The 16,537-nt window shown below is 30.5% G+C and overlaps 1 protein-coding gene across 2 annotated transcripts in view; it reads right to left on the reverse strand.

Annotated features, from left to right (window-relative positions):
- Window positions 1-16,537, reverse strand: part of LOC109596447 (ribosomal protein S6 kinase alpha-5) — a 65,809-nt gene that overhangs the window by 34,580 nt on the left and 14,692 nt on the right. For both annotated transcript variants that reach the window (XM_049963552.1, XM_049963551.1), the window contains 2 exons: window positions 12,688-12,756; window positions 3,941-4,159 (listed from right to left, as the gene is read on the reverse strand). In XM_049963552.1, the coding sequence (XP_049819509.1) occupies window positions 3,941-4,159; window positions 12,688-12,756 (288 nt within the window). The remainder of the gene's footprint in view (window positions 1-3,940; window positions 4,160-12,687; window positions 12,757-16,537) is intronic.

The following is a 16,537-nucleotide window of genomic DNA, read 5'->3' on the forward strand; positions in this document are numbered from 1 at the left end:
GAACCGTAATTAATGGTACACTCACACAGGTAGCCTAATGATTGAGTTAGCGGCCTTAAAATCCATTCCGTGATCGTACACGACGGCGTATGATCATCGTATGATCGCTTCATCGTCCGGCTATGTTTAATGATTATGATGATGATGATTTATTAGCTGCGAATTATATTCACAACAATGTGTTCCGAGGCCCGAAAGGCCTCTCTTATTAAGCGAGTCGAGTGCCCCGGTCGTGATTCATAGGTTACACATTCTTGCCGGGCATATATCACATGGATAATTAATTATCCTTGTACGTATTAAGGTGATACAAATATCTCCGGTTTTAAGTAATTCGTTCCAATCACAGTGAAATATGATATGGGCGTTGTAAATGGGTCGAATTTGATTTGATTTGATAACGCTGGCTTACACGAAAAAATACACGAGCTGAAACATTACTTTTCTACAGTGAATGTTTATTATAATTTGAAAATGTTACTGTAAATTGATAAATCTCAATCAATTAATTCTGTCCTGAATTAATCGTCGATTAACCAATAAATATGTGTTGAATTTAATTGAAATCTTGTTTTTATATATAAAAACATTGTTGTCCAAATAATTTGACATTTAGAAAAAGTTATTTAACAGAAATAAATACTCGAAACAAATTTTTACAAAATTTGCCTGTTTCGTCTTTTTTCTTTCTTTATCACATATTTTCCTAAAAAAAAATTGACAAAGTAATTCTAAAAAATATATTGTTTATTAATAAAAAAGTTAAATATGTACAAATTTTTAATATTTGTAAATTTATTGTTAAATTTCAACAATTTTAATAAAAATTTTAACAAATTATACAAAATTTTGTATAAATTAATTAAAAAAAAATGTGAAATAAATTTTAATACGTAGAAATTTTTTTGTATATAATATATCAATATCAATTTTAGATAACAATAAAAAAAGTTAAATATGTAAGAAATTTTAATATTTGTAAAATTTATTCCTGAATTTCTACATTTTTTAATAAAATTTTTAATAAATTATTCAAAAATTTGTATAAATTAATGTACAAAAATGTATAAATTAATTTAAAATAATAATAATAATAATAATAATAAGAAATTGTTAATTTCTTTAACAATTTTTGTAAATTATATTAAGGTGTAAGTTAATGTGTTGTTCAAGTGAATATTTATTATATTCTTATGTAAGACCATGAGTAAATTTTGTTTATTTATAATAAATAGTAAAATAAAATAAAATTTATTAACAAGTTGTCACAAATGTGTGTAATTTCTATATTTAGAGATTTGTCCATAAAAAAATAATTAATTGTCAAGTTTTGCAGGTATTTTAATTAACTAAAATATTTCAATTTGCTGAAGTTATTTGATTCGAATAAATGGTGACATTTTAAGTAAAAATTAATTACTCAGTAAACATATTACATAAATAGAAAATGGTGGATAAATTCCAATTAAAAGTATTTATTTTTGCTTTTCCTGAAAATCTACAAGGTGGCACTAATTAGCTAATAAACTAAACAAACACAAAAGTCTCAAATGAGTTATGATTATGATAGTAATTATAGGAATGGGGTTAATTTAGTTTAATTAGCTTGGATGAGCAAACGTCGATTTAAATAGAGCCGAGAAAGTAGTATTAAATCAATAGCGACGACCACGTGCCAGGAAAATCTTATTAGGACCGTTCTTTGTCTGGTGTAACAGAACTTTTCTAACGTTGTTGTTGCTGTTGTTGTTGTACTTCATATGCAATCGACAATGACAAATAAATCACTGCTTAATGCGTTCCGGTAACAAATATTAATTGTATAGAAAGTATGACAAATCAACGTTGATTTTTACTTAATATCGAATTTTTACTGACCCACTTCTCGGCCGACTTTCATTAAAAACCGATCAAAACCGCAACAATCTAATCGGAAATGGAAACGGCCACTTCCCATCGCGAAAATTCAACCCAGGACGGGACGTTTGCCTTTAATTACCACCAATGGGTGCAACAAGACAACTTTTATAATTGGGCAAATTTGCACAAAACGGTGGTTTCGTTCCCAGTTTGGAGACCAACTAACTTTTAAGGGCTGCCAAAAAATAATTACTAACTCATAATTGTTTAAATTATTGTCACTTTTATTTTATTTGTGGTGTTTGTGTGGTTACACTTCTGCTATAAATCAATGACATTTATGTTATTATGTAATAATAAAGTAATAACAGAAGGTTAATGTTATTTTTTAATATTTCAATTAAAATAACAGTTTTATTAGACATTTATATTAATTGCAATGTTACGAAATTTATAAATTTATAAGCAGTACTACTGTAATTTTATCTAGAATTTATTGTAGCATAAATATTTACTTAAGGATAATTAATTTTTCTAATTAAACTTGGTGCAAATATAAGTGCAATTTATTGTCAACAAGGTTTTCTAAAAAAACTGCTAACGTATTCTAATATATAACATAATATAAAAAATATCATAATTATTTAAATATTTTAAATGGAATTATTTATTTATTATTTTTAATTATAGTAAGAATTAATTAAAGGAATTTTAATATCTGAATATTTGTGTGTATAATAATTAATAACAAGTTTCAAAAAATAATATTACAAAAAAATTTCAGTTTTGGATATTTATTTTATTATTGTATTAAAAATAATAATAAAAAATTAAAGAAACATTTTACAATTGTTCATACCATTTTATGTATTTTCTAATATTTCAAATTATTTTATATTCTTTTATATTATTTTATACCATTTTATATCATTTTATACTAATTTATATTCTTTTATATTATTTTTTACCATTTTATATTATTTTATGTTATTTTATACTGTTTTACATTATTTTATGTTAATTTATATTCTTTTATATTATTTTATACTATTTTATATTATTTTATACCATTTTATATTATTTTATACTAATTTATATTCTTTTATATTATTTTATATCATTTTATACTATTGTTTGCCATTTTATATTATTTTTTACCATATTATTTTCTACTAATTTATATTCTTTTATATTATTTTATTATATCATTTTATACTATTTTTTACCATTTTATATTATTTTATGTTATTTTATATTGTTTTATGTTATTTTATTTTATATTATTTTATGTTGTTTTATATTCTTTTATATTATTTTATATAATTTTATATTCTTTTATACCATTTTATATTATTTTGCGTTATTTTATATTCTTTTATACTATTTTATATTATTTAATATTTTTTTATATTTTATTGAATATTTATGAATGTTTTATTATAATTAGAAGAAATTTATTTAAAATATAAAAATATTTGTAATATGTTTATTTCACTACAATTAATAATAGAAAATTTAATTTATTAGCAACAAGTTTTTAAATAATATTATAATTAATATAAGAATTTCAATACTTTAAATATCTAAAAATTATTATTAATAATATATAAACAAATAATTGTAAACATTTTGTTTTTTTTTTTATTACATCATAGAAATATTTGGTTTATGTAATATTAATTAAACAAAATAAATTAATTATAAAAATAATTTTCAATATCCTGGAAAATAAAAACATGGTAAACAGGCATATATTGTTTTATTTTTAGACATCCAATTTAAAATAACAAGTTTATTTTGTATTATAAATTAAATTATAAATGATAAATTTTGTTGTTTTTATAATGAAAGAAACAAATGTATTTGTATGTTTGGACTGTTTAAAATTTATGTAAAACACACGTTTCAAAATCTTAGAATATTTTTGGCTATTTTTAATAAAATCAAGTAAATTTATTATATATTTTTTGTGATGTGAAAACCCCGAACTCTCTCAGAGATAAAATATCCTGTTTAGTAGATAAGTTGCAGCTCGTTAAGTTGTGATTTTTTTACTGAAAACTAAGAGTAATTTAATTACCTAGGATGAGATGCAGCTTGGCATCCGTTTGGAAGGCGTAGTGCAACGTGACCAGAAACGGATTGTCGCGCACCGCCTCCAGCACCTGCCGCTCCGTCTTCGTGTGCTCCGTCGTCTTCTTTTTCTGCACGATGGTCGCCTTCTTCAGCACCTTCATGGCGTACAGGCGGCCGTTGTCCCTGCCGCCCCGCTTCCTCACCAGGAACACTTTGCCATAAGCTGCAACAAAACGACACCATTAATCGCAATCAAATCAAAGTTCACCACGAATTGTGCCCCGGTTATCATCCGGGGTTTTCGGATTGCGGGGGGCCATCGAACCGAGATAAGGAGGAGGAGGAGGAGGAGGAGGAGGAGGAGGCGCGAGCAACGCGGAAAAGAAGAACAGAAAACCGTCGAAAAATCTGTCGAGTGGTGTTGTGTTTTCGGTGTCAACGAACCCCGGCCGAGCGTTCGGTACGACGTGCAGTACCTTGTGCCACACTCGCGACGGCCCAAAGGCCCGTACAACAGATGCGGCCGTGTTGGCGCCGCCTCGCCGCCGATTCGAGGCGGTTTTGCCTACTGTTAAGTAAACTGATACCGAGTGGAAAAATGACGGTGGTCAATGTACACGTTTTGTCACACCTACATTGTCGCCTTTTTATAAGCTAAATGAAGAAAAACAAGTTACTACAAACAAAATGAATTATATATTCCATTTTTGACATCTTTAACAACGTTTTAAAAATTGTAATAACATTGCAGTACTTAGTACCAAATATTTTATTTATAAGAAATGAGTTAAAAAATGGTAATTTTCATTAATTATTATAAAATAAATAAAATTTCTTGAAATGTTTTTATGTTATGAGGCAAAACTTCATTAAAAATAGTAGTACCGTTTCAAAATCAATCAAAATATCCTGTAAGATTAAAAAATATATATAATAGTACTACTACAGACCTTACACTATATTTTATAACGTTTTAAAAATTGTAGTACCATTTCAGCACTTAGTACCAAATATTTCATATATAAGAAATGAGTTAAAATATAATAATTTTCATTAATTGTTATAAAATAAATAAAATTTATTGAAATGTTTTTATGTTATGAGGCAAAACTTCATTAAAAATAGTAGTACCGTTTCAAAATCAATCAAAATATCCTATAAGATTAAAAAATATATATAATAGTACTACTACAGACCTTACACTATATTTTATAACGTTTTAAAAATTGTAGTACCATTTCAGTATTTAGTACCAAATATTTCATATATAAGAAATGAGTTAAAATATATAATTTTCATTAATTGTTATAAAATAAATAAAATTTATTGAAATGTTTTTATGTTATGAGGCAAAACTGAATTAAAAATAGTAGTACCGTTTCAAAATCAATCAAAATATCCTGTAAGATTAAAAGAAAAGTTTATAATAGTACTACTACAGACCTTACACTATATTTTATAACGTTTTAAAAATTGTAGTACCATTTCAGTATTTAGTACCAAATATTTCATATATAAGAAATGAGTTAAAATATATAATTTTCATTAATTGTTATAAAATAAATAAAATTTATTGAAATGTTTTTATGTTATGAGGCAAAACTGCATTAAAAATAGTAGTACCGTTTCAAAATCAATCAAAATATCCTGTAAGATTAAAAGAAAAGTTTATAATAGTACTACTACAGACCTCACACTATATTTTATAACGTTTTAAAAATTATAGTACCATTTCAGTACTTAGTACCAAATATTTCATTTATAAGAAATGAGCTCAAAAATGGCAATTTTCATTAATTATTATAAAAGAAATAAAATTCCTTGAAATGTTTTTAATTTATGAGGCAAAACTTCATTAAAGAATGTTTTAATATTGGTAGTACTATTTTGGTTCTGAATTAGTCGACGCACCAAAGGCTTCTTAAACCGAATATTGAAAGAATAGAATCAGGTCAGGATCAAATTTGAATAAATAAAGTAAAAAGAAGAACGAAGAAGTTTCGCTCAAGGCTAGAATTGAAGAAATAATGTAACTTGGACCCTTCTTCCTTTTAACCTTTCAATAATTCAAGATAAAATGGAAATAAAAACAAGAAAGTTTTGACTTAAGTATAGATCAGATAAAAAACCATGACATGAACCTTTTTAGTTTTTACATCTTCAATTAGTCAATACATCATAATCCATTTAGTTTTTACATATCAATTAGCAAAGTACAAACAGATAATGAGCATTGTAAGACACCCGAGAAGTATGTAAAGCATTAGTTACAAGCGAACATCGAGAAGCTGGTAACGAGCATTCCTCGTCGTTGCGCGAACGTAAATGACGAAATCCCCAATCAAGGTCAATCATAAACTCGATCCGCGATTGATAAGGACCGCACAAGTTCCCCGTGAACCGCCAACAACGCAACAACCGTCCCTTTATCATTCAACCGACGATTTTTGCGCACACGTGGTGCACCACACGAAATTTAATTGGAAAATTGCACGAGTCATTTAGAACGTTGATGATCAATTTTTCACGGGCAGGCTTCGACTCCATTAAATCAGCAACCTGTTGCAATCGAAGGCAAGAGCACATTTCCTCGGGTGTTGTGTGTGCATGCGGGAACATTAAGCCCGACGATTATTACTCGATAATTTACTGCCTTGCAAATGGCCGGTTAACTAACGGATTTCCCACGGAACCGGACCGTTTATCCGCCAGCAGGAAACTTCGCAGCTGCTGCCTTTGCTTTCCATTCCTGCAAATTTTCCTAATTTATTTTATTGCAACAAAAGTTTTAAAGCTTTTGCGTCACTGCATTCAAGGTAATTTTTTGTAATAAAATACTACTAGGTACTAACTATTTTAGTACTTATGTAATAAATAACACATGCATAAGACATAACTATAGTATCACTTTATGTTTCATTAAGCACTTATCAATGACTAAGTGCATTTTAGATTTTTAACAGGAAGTTGTTTGTTACTATTTCTATATAAATAATTTGATTCCGGTTACTATTTTAGTACTATCTTTATTATGATAATTGATATTTTATGTTTTCACAAATTTAATTATATTTTAACTTTTATTTTGTTTAAATATTCGGTTGTAAATAGTGTCCCACATGTTCTAAAGTGTTTTACAATAGTTTTTAATCGTAGGTATGTTGCTAAATGATGTTTAAATAATGATTAAACTATAAGAAGCCTTTAGTGCATCGATTAATTTAAAAGACAGAAAGTAAGAGGTTCCAAGTGACATTTTTCCTTCAACTTCTTCCTTTTTTTGACTATTTCATCAAATTTGGTTGACCTGACTTTTTTTCTTCCAATATTTGATTGTAAATAATGTTTAAAACGTTCTAAAGGATATTACTATACTCATTAATTGTTTGTGTGCTGCTAATTGATGTTTAAACAATGATTATAACATCAGAAGCTTTTGGTCCATCCATGACTTAAAAATATAGAAAATAAGAGGTTCCAAGAGTCATTTTTCTTTCAGTTTCAGTCTTGAGCAAAGCTTCTTCGTCCTTCTTTTGACTACTTCATCAAATTTGGTTGACCTGACTTTGTTCTTCCAATATTTGATTGTGAATAATGTTTAAAACGTTCTAAAGAATATTACAATACTTATTAATTGTTTGTGTATTGCTAATTGATGTTTAAACAATGATTATACCATCAGAAACTTTTGATATATCCATGAATTAAAAATATAGAAAGTAAGAGGTTCCAAGTAGCATTTTTCTTTCAATTTCAGCCTTGATCAAAGCTTTTTCGTCCTTCTTTCGACTATTTCATTAAATTTGATTGACCTGACTTTGGTCTTCCAATATTTGAATGTAAATAATGTTTAAAATATTCTAAAATGTATTACAATACTTATTAATTGTTTGTGTGTTGATAATTGATGTTTAAACAATGATTATACCATCAGAAGCTTTTGGTCTATCCATGAATTAAAAATATAGAAAGTAAGAGGTTCCAAGTGGCATTTTTCTTTCAATTTCAGCCTTGATCAAAGCTTTTTCGTCCTTCTTTTGACTATTTCATTAAATTTGATTGACCTGACTTTGTTCTTCCAATATTTGATTGTAAATAATATTTAAAATGTTCTAAAGGGTATTACAATACTCATTAATTGTTTGTGTGTTGCTAATTGATATTTAATCAATGATTATACCATCAGAAGCCTTTGGTCTATCCATGAATTAAAAATATAGAAAATAAGAGGTTCCAAGTGACATTTTTCTTTCAGTTCAGCCTTGATCAAAGCTTCTTCGTCCCTCTTTTGATTATTTCATCAAATTTGGTTGACCTGACTTTGTTCTCTAATATTTGTAAACAATGTTCTAAAATGTTTCTTGACGTTCTTCAATTTAGTCTGATCTAATTTTGAAACAGCTTCCTCATGGCCACCTTCTTCAATCCGAAAGTCCGGTGCACGCGACTCCGATAACTCCACCCACAAACAAAACTGAAAAGCAGTGCTTCGTCATTGTCAGAAGTCGTTGTACGACCCCGCGAAATATTCGGCGTGCGTCTCATTAATTCCAACGACTCCACGACGGAACATCGAAGTACGTTCCTGAGTTATGACCCCTTCTTTGTTCCGCCGTTCCATTTTCGACCGCTTTATTTACTGTAAACTCGACTTTGACTCGTAAATAAGCTTATTTTGTGCGCGCCAACGATTTATATTTTTACATTAGATATTTTTATAATTTTCGACCGACGTCCATCGGGAATTCCTCGTATCCGTTCCTCCCAGTAACAGCGTTTTAATTGTGTTGAGAATCCTGCCAACTTTAACTTTGGCTTTGTGCTCCATTTTTATTGATTCCGACGTACTTGGAAAATTGGCGACTTTCACGACCCTTTATTTGCTCATGGTTTCCATCTAACGTATTATAATAATTGCCACTTGGAAAAACTTGGCACTTATTAACACTGATTAGAATTTTATACAAGAAGTGAGTGCTCCAGTAATTATTGCATTATTAATAAAGAAACTTTCTATGGGCGAAGTAAAATGGAAATTGTTCCAATTGTGCTCACGAATCTGATTATTTTATTTCTGATATCAAAGTTATAGTTTGTGCTGCTTTCACCTCAGCACCACTGAATGCGGCAGCGGCTCCAATTCGAAGGATATCGATCAAACAACTCGAATACGGTTTGGGCCAATTCCCAGCCGCAGGAGGGGAAGGAGAAGACAGGTGCCGTCCGTCTCCGTGGTCAGTGACGGCGCGAAGAAGACGCCGGCGACGACGGCAGCGACGATTGACCTCTCGCGAACCAGGCCGTTACACTCTGCGCTCCAAAACGGAACCGTTCTGCGGAGGAGAGTAGCCAGGTTCGACGGCCAGCGACAATGCCGGGGGGATCCTCTCGGTCGGCGGGCCGGTGGCCTTGATCAAGGATGGACCGGGGATGAAAAAAACGCCGACATGTGGGCGACAGGTGCGACCGCAGCCTCTTGTCGGGCTCCCGGACTTTTGTCTCAGATAAATCGTTCAAGTACGGAACGTTTTCTAGCTACGCACTTCATAAATTAACCTTAAAACCGTAAAGGGAAATGTCAAGGAATGGGAACGAATGAGATGATAAGTCATCACAATGAGATGAATGAACAAGATTGAAGGCACACATTCGTTTACTTATCAAATCAATATTGTAAAAGGAAAAAGGAAAATGTTAAAAAGTGAAGGCATCAATTTTAACAGCTCTCACTTTTTGACATTCACTTTCCACTTCCACATCTTAGCCATAATCCGGCACTTAATCACTTTATATTTTTCTCAACTTTATCAAAACCGACCATTTTATTTTATTTACTGACAACTTTATAACGTTCATTAGTTTCAACGATAAGAACTTCTTTCTAATAAAACTTCGGCAACTTTATAAAAGTTTCGCCTTTATCTCCGTCCAACTCATAAATTGGTTGTAACGTTACATTTTCTTATTCGCCCAGACACCACAATTAAAGCCCTCAAACTGCATTTATGTAATACGAAAGAATTTATTTCAAAAGTGTTAATTAATTTGTCAAAAAAGTTCGGACCGTCGTAAATTTTTGGGCCCGATTTACGGCCCATAAAGCCGAGAATCCTGCACATATACGCGTTTCCGCAGGACGACACCTAATCGATGCTTTTCTGCCATTGTAAACTGTTTAATGTTAAAACTTAAATTATTTATGGGGAAATGTCTAATAAAGTTTTTTATTTATTGCGTTGACATTTTGGTGCTTTCTCTTAGTGAAGGGGCACATATCAGTTACAAAATTTATCTTAACACACCTCGAGAAACTGTTTTAATATCGATTTTTAATCGCACATTTAAGTTATCTTTATGTATGATAAAATAAGATATTATAATAATATTCAAAATGAAAAAGATGACATTTAAAAATCTTTTCAATCCGCCAAATGATAAATATTCTAAAAATATATTTGAGTTGTTCAAATCTTCATAAGTGTATATTTTAATGTTTCTACAATTTTTTTTATTTTATAATGGGATATTAATTATTTTTTAATGGAGCACAAATTATAATGTCTTGTTTTAAATAATTTAATACGATTCAAGTCTAACATATTAAGACCAGAAAATATTTATATTAAAAAACTTGATTTGTAAATTTACTAAACATATTTCAGTCGTCATAAGATAAAACTTTTAGATTATTCCTTTAATTAATGCACAAATTATAATTTTATTTCAAGTATTTTTACATTTTTATATATTCTTTTTAAAATTTTGTAAATTGACTTAAGAATAACCAATTTAGAAGTATATTGAAGTTGTTGAAACCTTCCCAAGGGAATATTTTAATATTATTGACAAATTTTGGTTCTCTATGATGGAATATTGTTTATTTTTTATTAATACATAAATTATTATCTTATTTTAAGTATTTTTGACAAAATTCAAACTCATTTCGAGAGTAAACTATTTAAATATTCAAAAAAATATATTCTCTTTTAAAAATTTTGTAAATTAACTGAAGAATAACCAATTTAGAAGTACATTGAAGTTGTTGAAACCTTCCCAAGGGAATATTTTAATATTGTTGATAGATTTTGGTTCTAAATAATGGAATATTGTTTATTTTCTACTTATACATAAATTATTATCTTGTTTTAGGCATTTTTGATAAATTTCAAATTATTTATTAAAGATTTGATGTAGAAAAAACAGTTTAGAAATATATTTAAGTTGCTGAAATCTTCATCATTAAATAATAACAAGTTTCTTCATAAAGAAATATTATTTTTTAACATACTTGAAGAAGAAAATTGTTGGGGACGATTGAAAACGTCTGCAGAGACGTGAAATGTCGTCGACGGAAACCGATCCGGCATTCCTGGCCGCATTAGCGCCAATTGACGTCGGGGCCGGAGCGGGGCCAATTGGGCCCGTTAACTGGTGCGATCAGAGTCGACCAATTTGAACGAGAGATGAAGTGTTTAAGTGGGCAAACACGTGCTTAAATTGCATCGGCTTAAATCAATCCGGTCGAACGGTGTCATTGTGCAACAACAGTACATTAACCGTTCAATTAAGATTTCAGAAAATCATACTCATGGCGGCACTTTCGACCAGTTAATTTATCTAAAGTACGCGACATTGTTGGCTGGTTTCTTTGGAAAATGATTTGTTGCCATTAAAAAGCAATTAAATAATTTTTTGAAGGCTTGAACCCAAAAATGAGGAGGTGAAACTTGCCTGGCAACACACTGGGAGTAAGAACAGTTAATATCAACTTGTTTTTGTAATTTTTATGGCTGATAAAACGAGTGGACCATCGACTGATACACCAAACAATTTACATTACACAAAAATTGATTCGATTATGTTGTCAAACAAAAGAAATAACACGAAGTTTCCTCGTAAACAAAATAAAGTCGTGCTTGAAGGTTTTTCATTGTTCTCAGTTTTATAAGTCAAGGCTTTCGTCTCTTCCCTTTTTCATTCATAATTGTGTACAGCAACATGGAATACATTCAGCTGTAAGTAGAGAAGTTTCACCATCCAACAAAAATGCACTGATGTAATCGAATAAAAGACAAAATCAACAGATCAACAAATCTCCATTGTTCTCAGTCAGTCCATTAAAACAGACGCTCTCGAAAACAATGACAAAACCTCCAACCTAGTCGAGTTATGCATATCGAACCGTCCGGAATGCCGTTCCACACACACACACACACACAGACGCCCCAGCCCCCGTGTTCCACCCCACGAAGCCGTACACATTTATCGATCAACGGCCGAAAGTCGTGGGCCAAAGAGGGGTTGATGATTGTGTGTGTGTCTGTCGCAATTTGCTCACGGTTCTGAATTGGGGGCAATCAAATCTGGACGACTAAGAGTTATGCCATGATTAAAATGTTCCGAGTGGTTTCAGAAGGGTTAATGTCGGTGCTTCAAACTTATGGAGAGAAAGATTTGAGAGTGGAGGCTTTTGATGTTGTTAAATTAAAGAGGGACACTCTTTACATCTCTGTAAATTACAATACTTATTTTTGGCTTCAAAACTTACTTATTTACTTGTACCAGTTATAATTGTGAGAATTGAATAAAATTCAAGGAGGAATACTTGTAATATTTGTAAATTACAAAAAGGTTATTTTAATACTGGCCTTGGGAATATATTAAGTAGATACTACTGAATGTTACTAATAATAGAACTGTAGAAAACCCAGATTACCAATAAATAAGTTGGTTAATTAATTAATAGCTTACCTCCAGTTCCAAGCACTTTGAGCAGATCAAAATGGGACATGTCAACCCTCCCAACGCCGGACAGATTGACTGCAACAAAAAGAAATCAATCAGTGAACGTTGAACGCAGGAAATGGTTGCTCAAATTCAAATCGGCACCAGTTTCCCCAACAGGAACCGATTAATATTCAACGTGCGGCGAGATCGCATCTTTGTAAATTAATTAAACGATTGTTGGTTAATGGTCGCGTGCGCCGCACAATTCGAGGCCAAATTGAATTTGTGCGGAGTTAATCGGGGTTGGTGCAGCCCCCGGGTGGATTAAAAAACAGTTCTAACTCGTGCCTTTTTGATGGCAAGGAGATGTTGCCTTAAGTACCACATAATCGTTAATGTTTATGATATTTAGTGGTTTTAAAATGTAAGTGAAATAATTACATCAACAAAATTATCATAATGGTTGGAATAATTGAGGTCATTGTATGGATAAAGGTCAAGTCATATTAATATGAGTTCTTTATACTCACCAACTTGTACACTTTTTATAAAATCAATAACAATGTTTAAATAATATAGTGCCATTTTTTAGACAACATATAATTAATACTTTGTGTATAAAGAATAGATGTAAATATGGCACAAAAACTGTCAAAGTCAATTTGACATGGTTTAATGTCAATAGACGAAAATCAACAATTTATGTCTCCATTTTGTTTATTTCAATAAAACCTAACAACCATTAAATTACATAATTAAATCCATTAAACCATTAAATAAGTAAATCCCAATTTTGCTTAATTACTAATTATAGGTCCAATTATCACTGAAGGAATCTGTAGTATTTTAAAACAAATAAATTCTAATTTTCGTCTCAATTTTTGATTAAATTTGACAATTTATTCATTATTGGACTCTTCAATTATAAAATTAGATGAATGTACTGTATTTTAAAATAAGTAAATCATAATTTTTGGATTTAATTTGAGAATTTATTAATAATTAAGTTCCCCAATTATCATTGAAGGAATCTGTAATATTTTAAAACAAATAAATTCTAATTTTCGCCTCAATTTTTTGATTAAATCTGACAATTCATTTATTATTGAACACTTCAATTAAAACTAGATGAATGTGAAGTATTTTAAAATAAGTAAATCCTAATTTTACTTATAATTTTTCGATTTAATTTGAGAATTTATTATTAATTAAGCTCCCCAATTATCATTGAAGGAATCTGTAGTATTTTAAAACAAATAAATTCTAATTTTTGTCTCAATTTTTTGATTAAATCTCACAATTTATTCATTATTGAATTCTCCAATTAAAACTAGATGAATTTGAAGTATTTTAAAATAAGTAAATATTAATTTTACCTACAATTTTTCGATTAAATCTGACAATTTATTAATTACTGAATACTTTTAAACTAATAAATTCTAATTTTATCTTAAATTTTTTGACTAAATCTGACAATTTATGAATTATTAACCTCTTCAATTAAAACTAGATGAATCTGTAGAATTTTTAAGTATGTAAGTCCCAATTATATTTTTAATTTTTTAGTGTGTTCAGAATGATAATTTGAAAAATTAATTAAAAGTGTAAATCCAGTGGGTGATTTTGCATTAAGCAAGTGAATTCCAAGTACAATGTACAACGTTCACGTTCCATAAATTACTAACTCACTCCCTTGTGGCGACGATTATGAATATTGAAAGGTGTTGTGTTTGTGCATTCATCGGTCGACTCGACATTTTTTTACTCATTTTAGTTTCTTATTCGGTTTAGCGTTGAATATTTAACGCGTTCCGTCGGCTCGTAAGCCAATAAATGTTTATATTTTGTCATGGACATTGATAAGTCGTTATGTGCGAGACCGCATGCATAAAACCACACATCTGTTTGATGCTTGATGCTTTTACGTCTCTCACAAATCTCGATTCTCATAAGAGTTAAGTGAATTTATGCTTTTTTTATTGTAATATTCACACGAGTTTTTAAAAAATTATTTTCACAACCTTCGTTTTGTTTGTCGCCTGAGCCCCAACCTTGAAGATAAATGTCTTGTAATTCGTGTCGAATTGATCTAATCTACATTAACACACGAAATTATGGTAACACAGACCGTCGACAATAAATCCACTTGACGCCCCAGCCTCCCTGCCTGACCCCGGCGTCTGGTGCCTTTGACCTCCGTCTGGCCGCCCCCCGAAACGCAGACGGGCCCGCCGCCCCGTCCCGTCCCCAAAAAGAAAATCCGGGCCACGCGGCACACGGAGAAAAAGCCGGCGTGATCGACACGTCCCGGACCGTGCAGACGCGCTGGAAAATTGCCCCAGTCCCGACGACCTTGGCCGCCGCCGCCGCCGACCGTTCCCCGCGCCGCTCCCGCCCAGACGGCGGGAAAACCGAAATGGAAACTTTGCGCGCACCACGGTAAAAACGCAGCGAGACGGTTCGATAGCATCGGGGACGGGAAAAAATCGGTGACGAGTCGAAAGTACGCGTAACTTAAGCCCCTGCGTCGTCTGGGGATGATTGTCGGTGACCGAGGTTTCGGGGGTTGGTCCGCTAATGGATGAGATCGTTAACGTGTTGGTTCAGCTGCTGAATTATGCTGTTATATTGTCTTAATGAGGTTTTCTATGGAACTGTTTTGGTAACGTACTAAAATTGTCTCTAATTGAATGAATTGTCAGATTTAGTCAAAAAATTTGGACGAAAATAAGAATTTATTTATTTTAAAATACTACAAATTCCTTCAGTGATAATTGGGGGCCTAATCATTAATAAATTGTCAAATTAAATCGACAAATTATAAGTAAAATTAGGATTTACTTATTTTAAAATACTATACATTCATTTAGTTTTAATTGGGACTGTTATATTGTCTTAATGAGCTTTTTTCATCAATTTTAGTTGTATTGCCTTAAATTTCCTCATTTTAATTATTTAAATAATTTTAGTTTTAACTTTAATAAGTATTAATAAATTTATTATTGAATTATTTAATGATTAAATATATAAAATAGAAATTTCACTCGGGGATTCCCCTAAAATACAAAACCAAACTATTGATTTATAAGTTATTTATATATATATATATCAAATATTTTTTGTGTGGATCTCCACAAAATACAAATCCAAACTATTGATTATTAACACCAAAAATGTTTTTTGTTAACATTTAAAAAAAATATGTAATTACTATTATTATTTATTTCATTATTAAATATGTAAAATAAATGTTCTCTGAAATATAAATCTAAATTATTGATTTTAAAATTATATATAATAAATAATACATAAAGAGACTAATAAATATTTTTTATAAAAATATTCTAGTATGAATAGTTTGATAATTTTTTATTATGATATTAATTATTTAATCATCATTAACATACGTGGAATTTAAGTGCCAGACAGGGATTCACATAAATTCAAATACCTACGATAAATTTAATAATAAATAATTTACGAGAAAAGATATGAATGTGAAATATTGATTTTGAAAAACAACTATTAAATGTACACTCCTTGGAACGGTTCTAATATTTTCTCAGTGCATATTAAATACGCCTTGAACAACATTTGACATTGGCACATTCCAACAATATTTATACGAAATAGACAAAAGCGAAAATTCGTGGTGCACAGCCACAAAAAATCAAAACACGTGACAAACTCGCACCTTGATGCAAAACCGTCTCTATTTAAATCCGTCCTTGTTATCGTATCTTTAAATACTCGTGCAGGCCTAAATTTAACCGGCGTTGTTGCAAACGTTCGTACCACACAACAATCCCGCCGCCACTTTGGATTTAGCGACGAGGGGTTCGGTGTCACGGTACCCGAGATCGTACCGCACGTG

Source organism: Aethina tumida, chromosome 2 (assembly GCF_024364675.1).
Source record: "Aethina tumida isolate Nest 87 chromosome 2, icAetTumi1.1, whole genome shotgun sequence".
NCBI lineage: Eukaryota > Metazoa > Arthropoda > Insecta > Coleoptera > Nitidulidae > Aethina > Aethina tumida.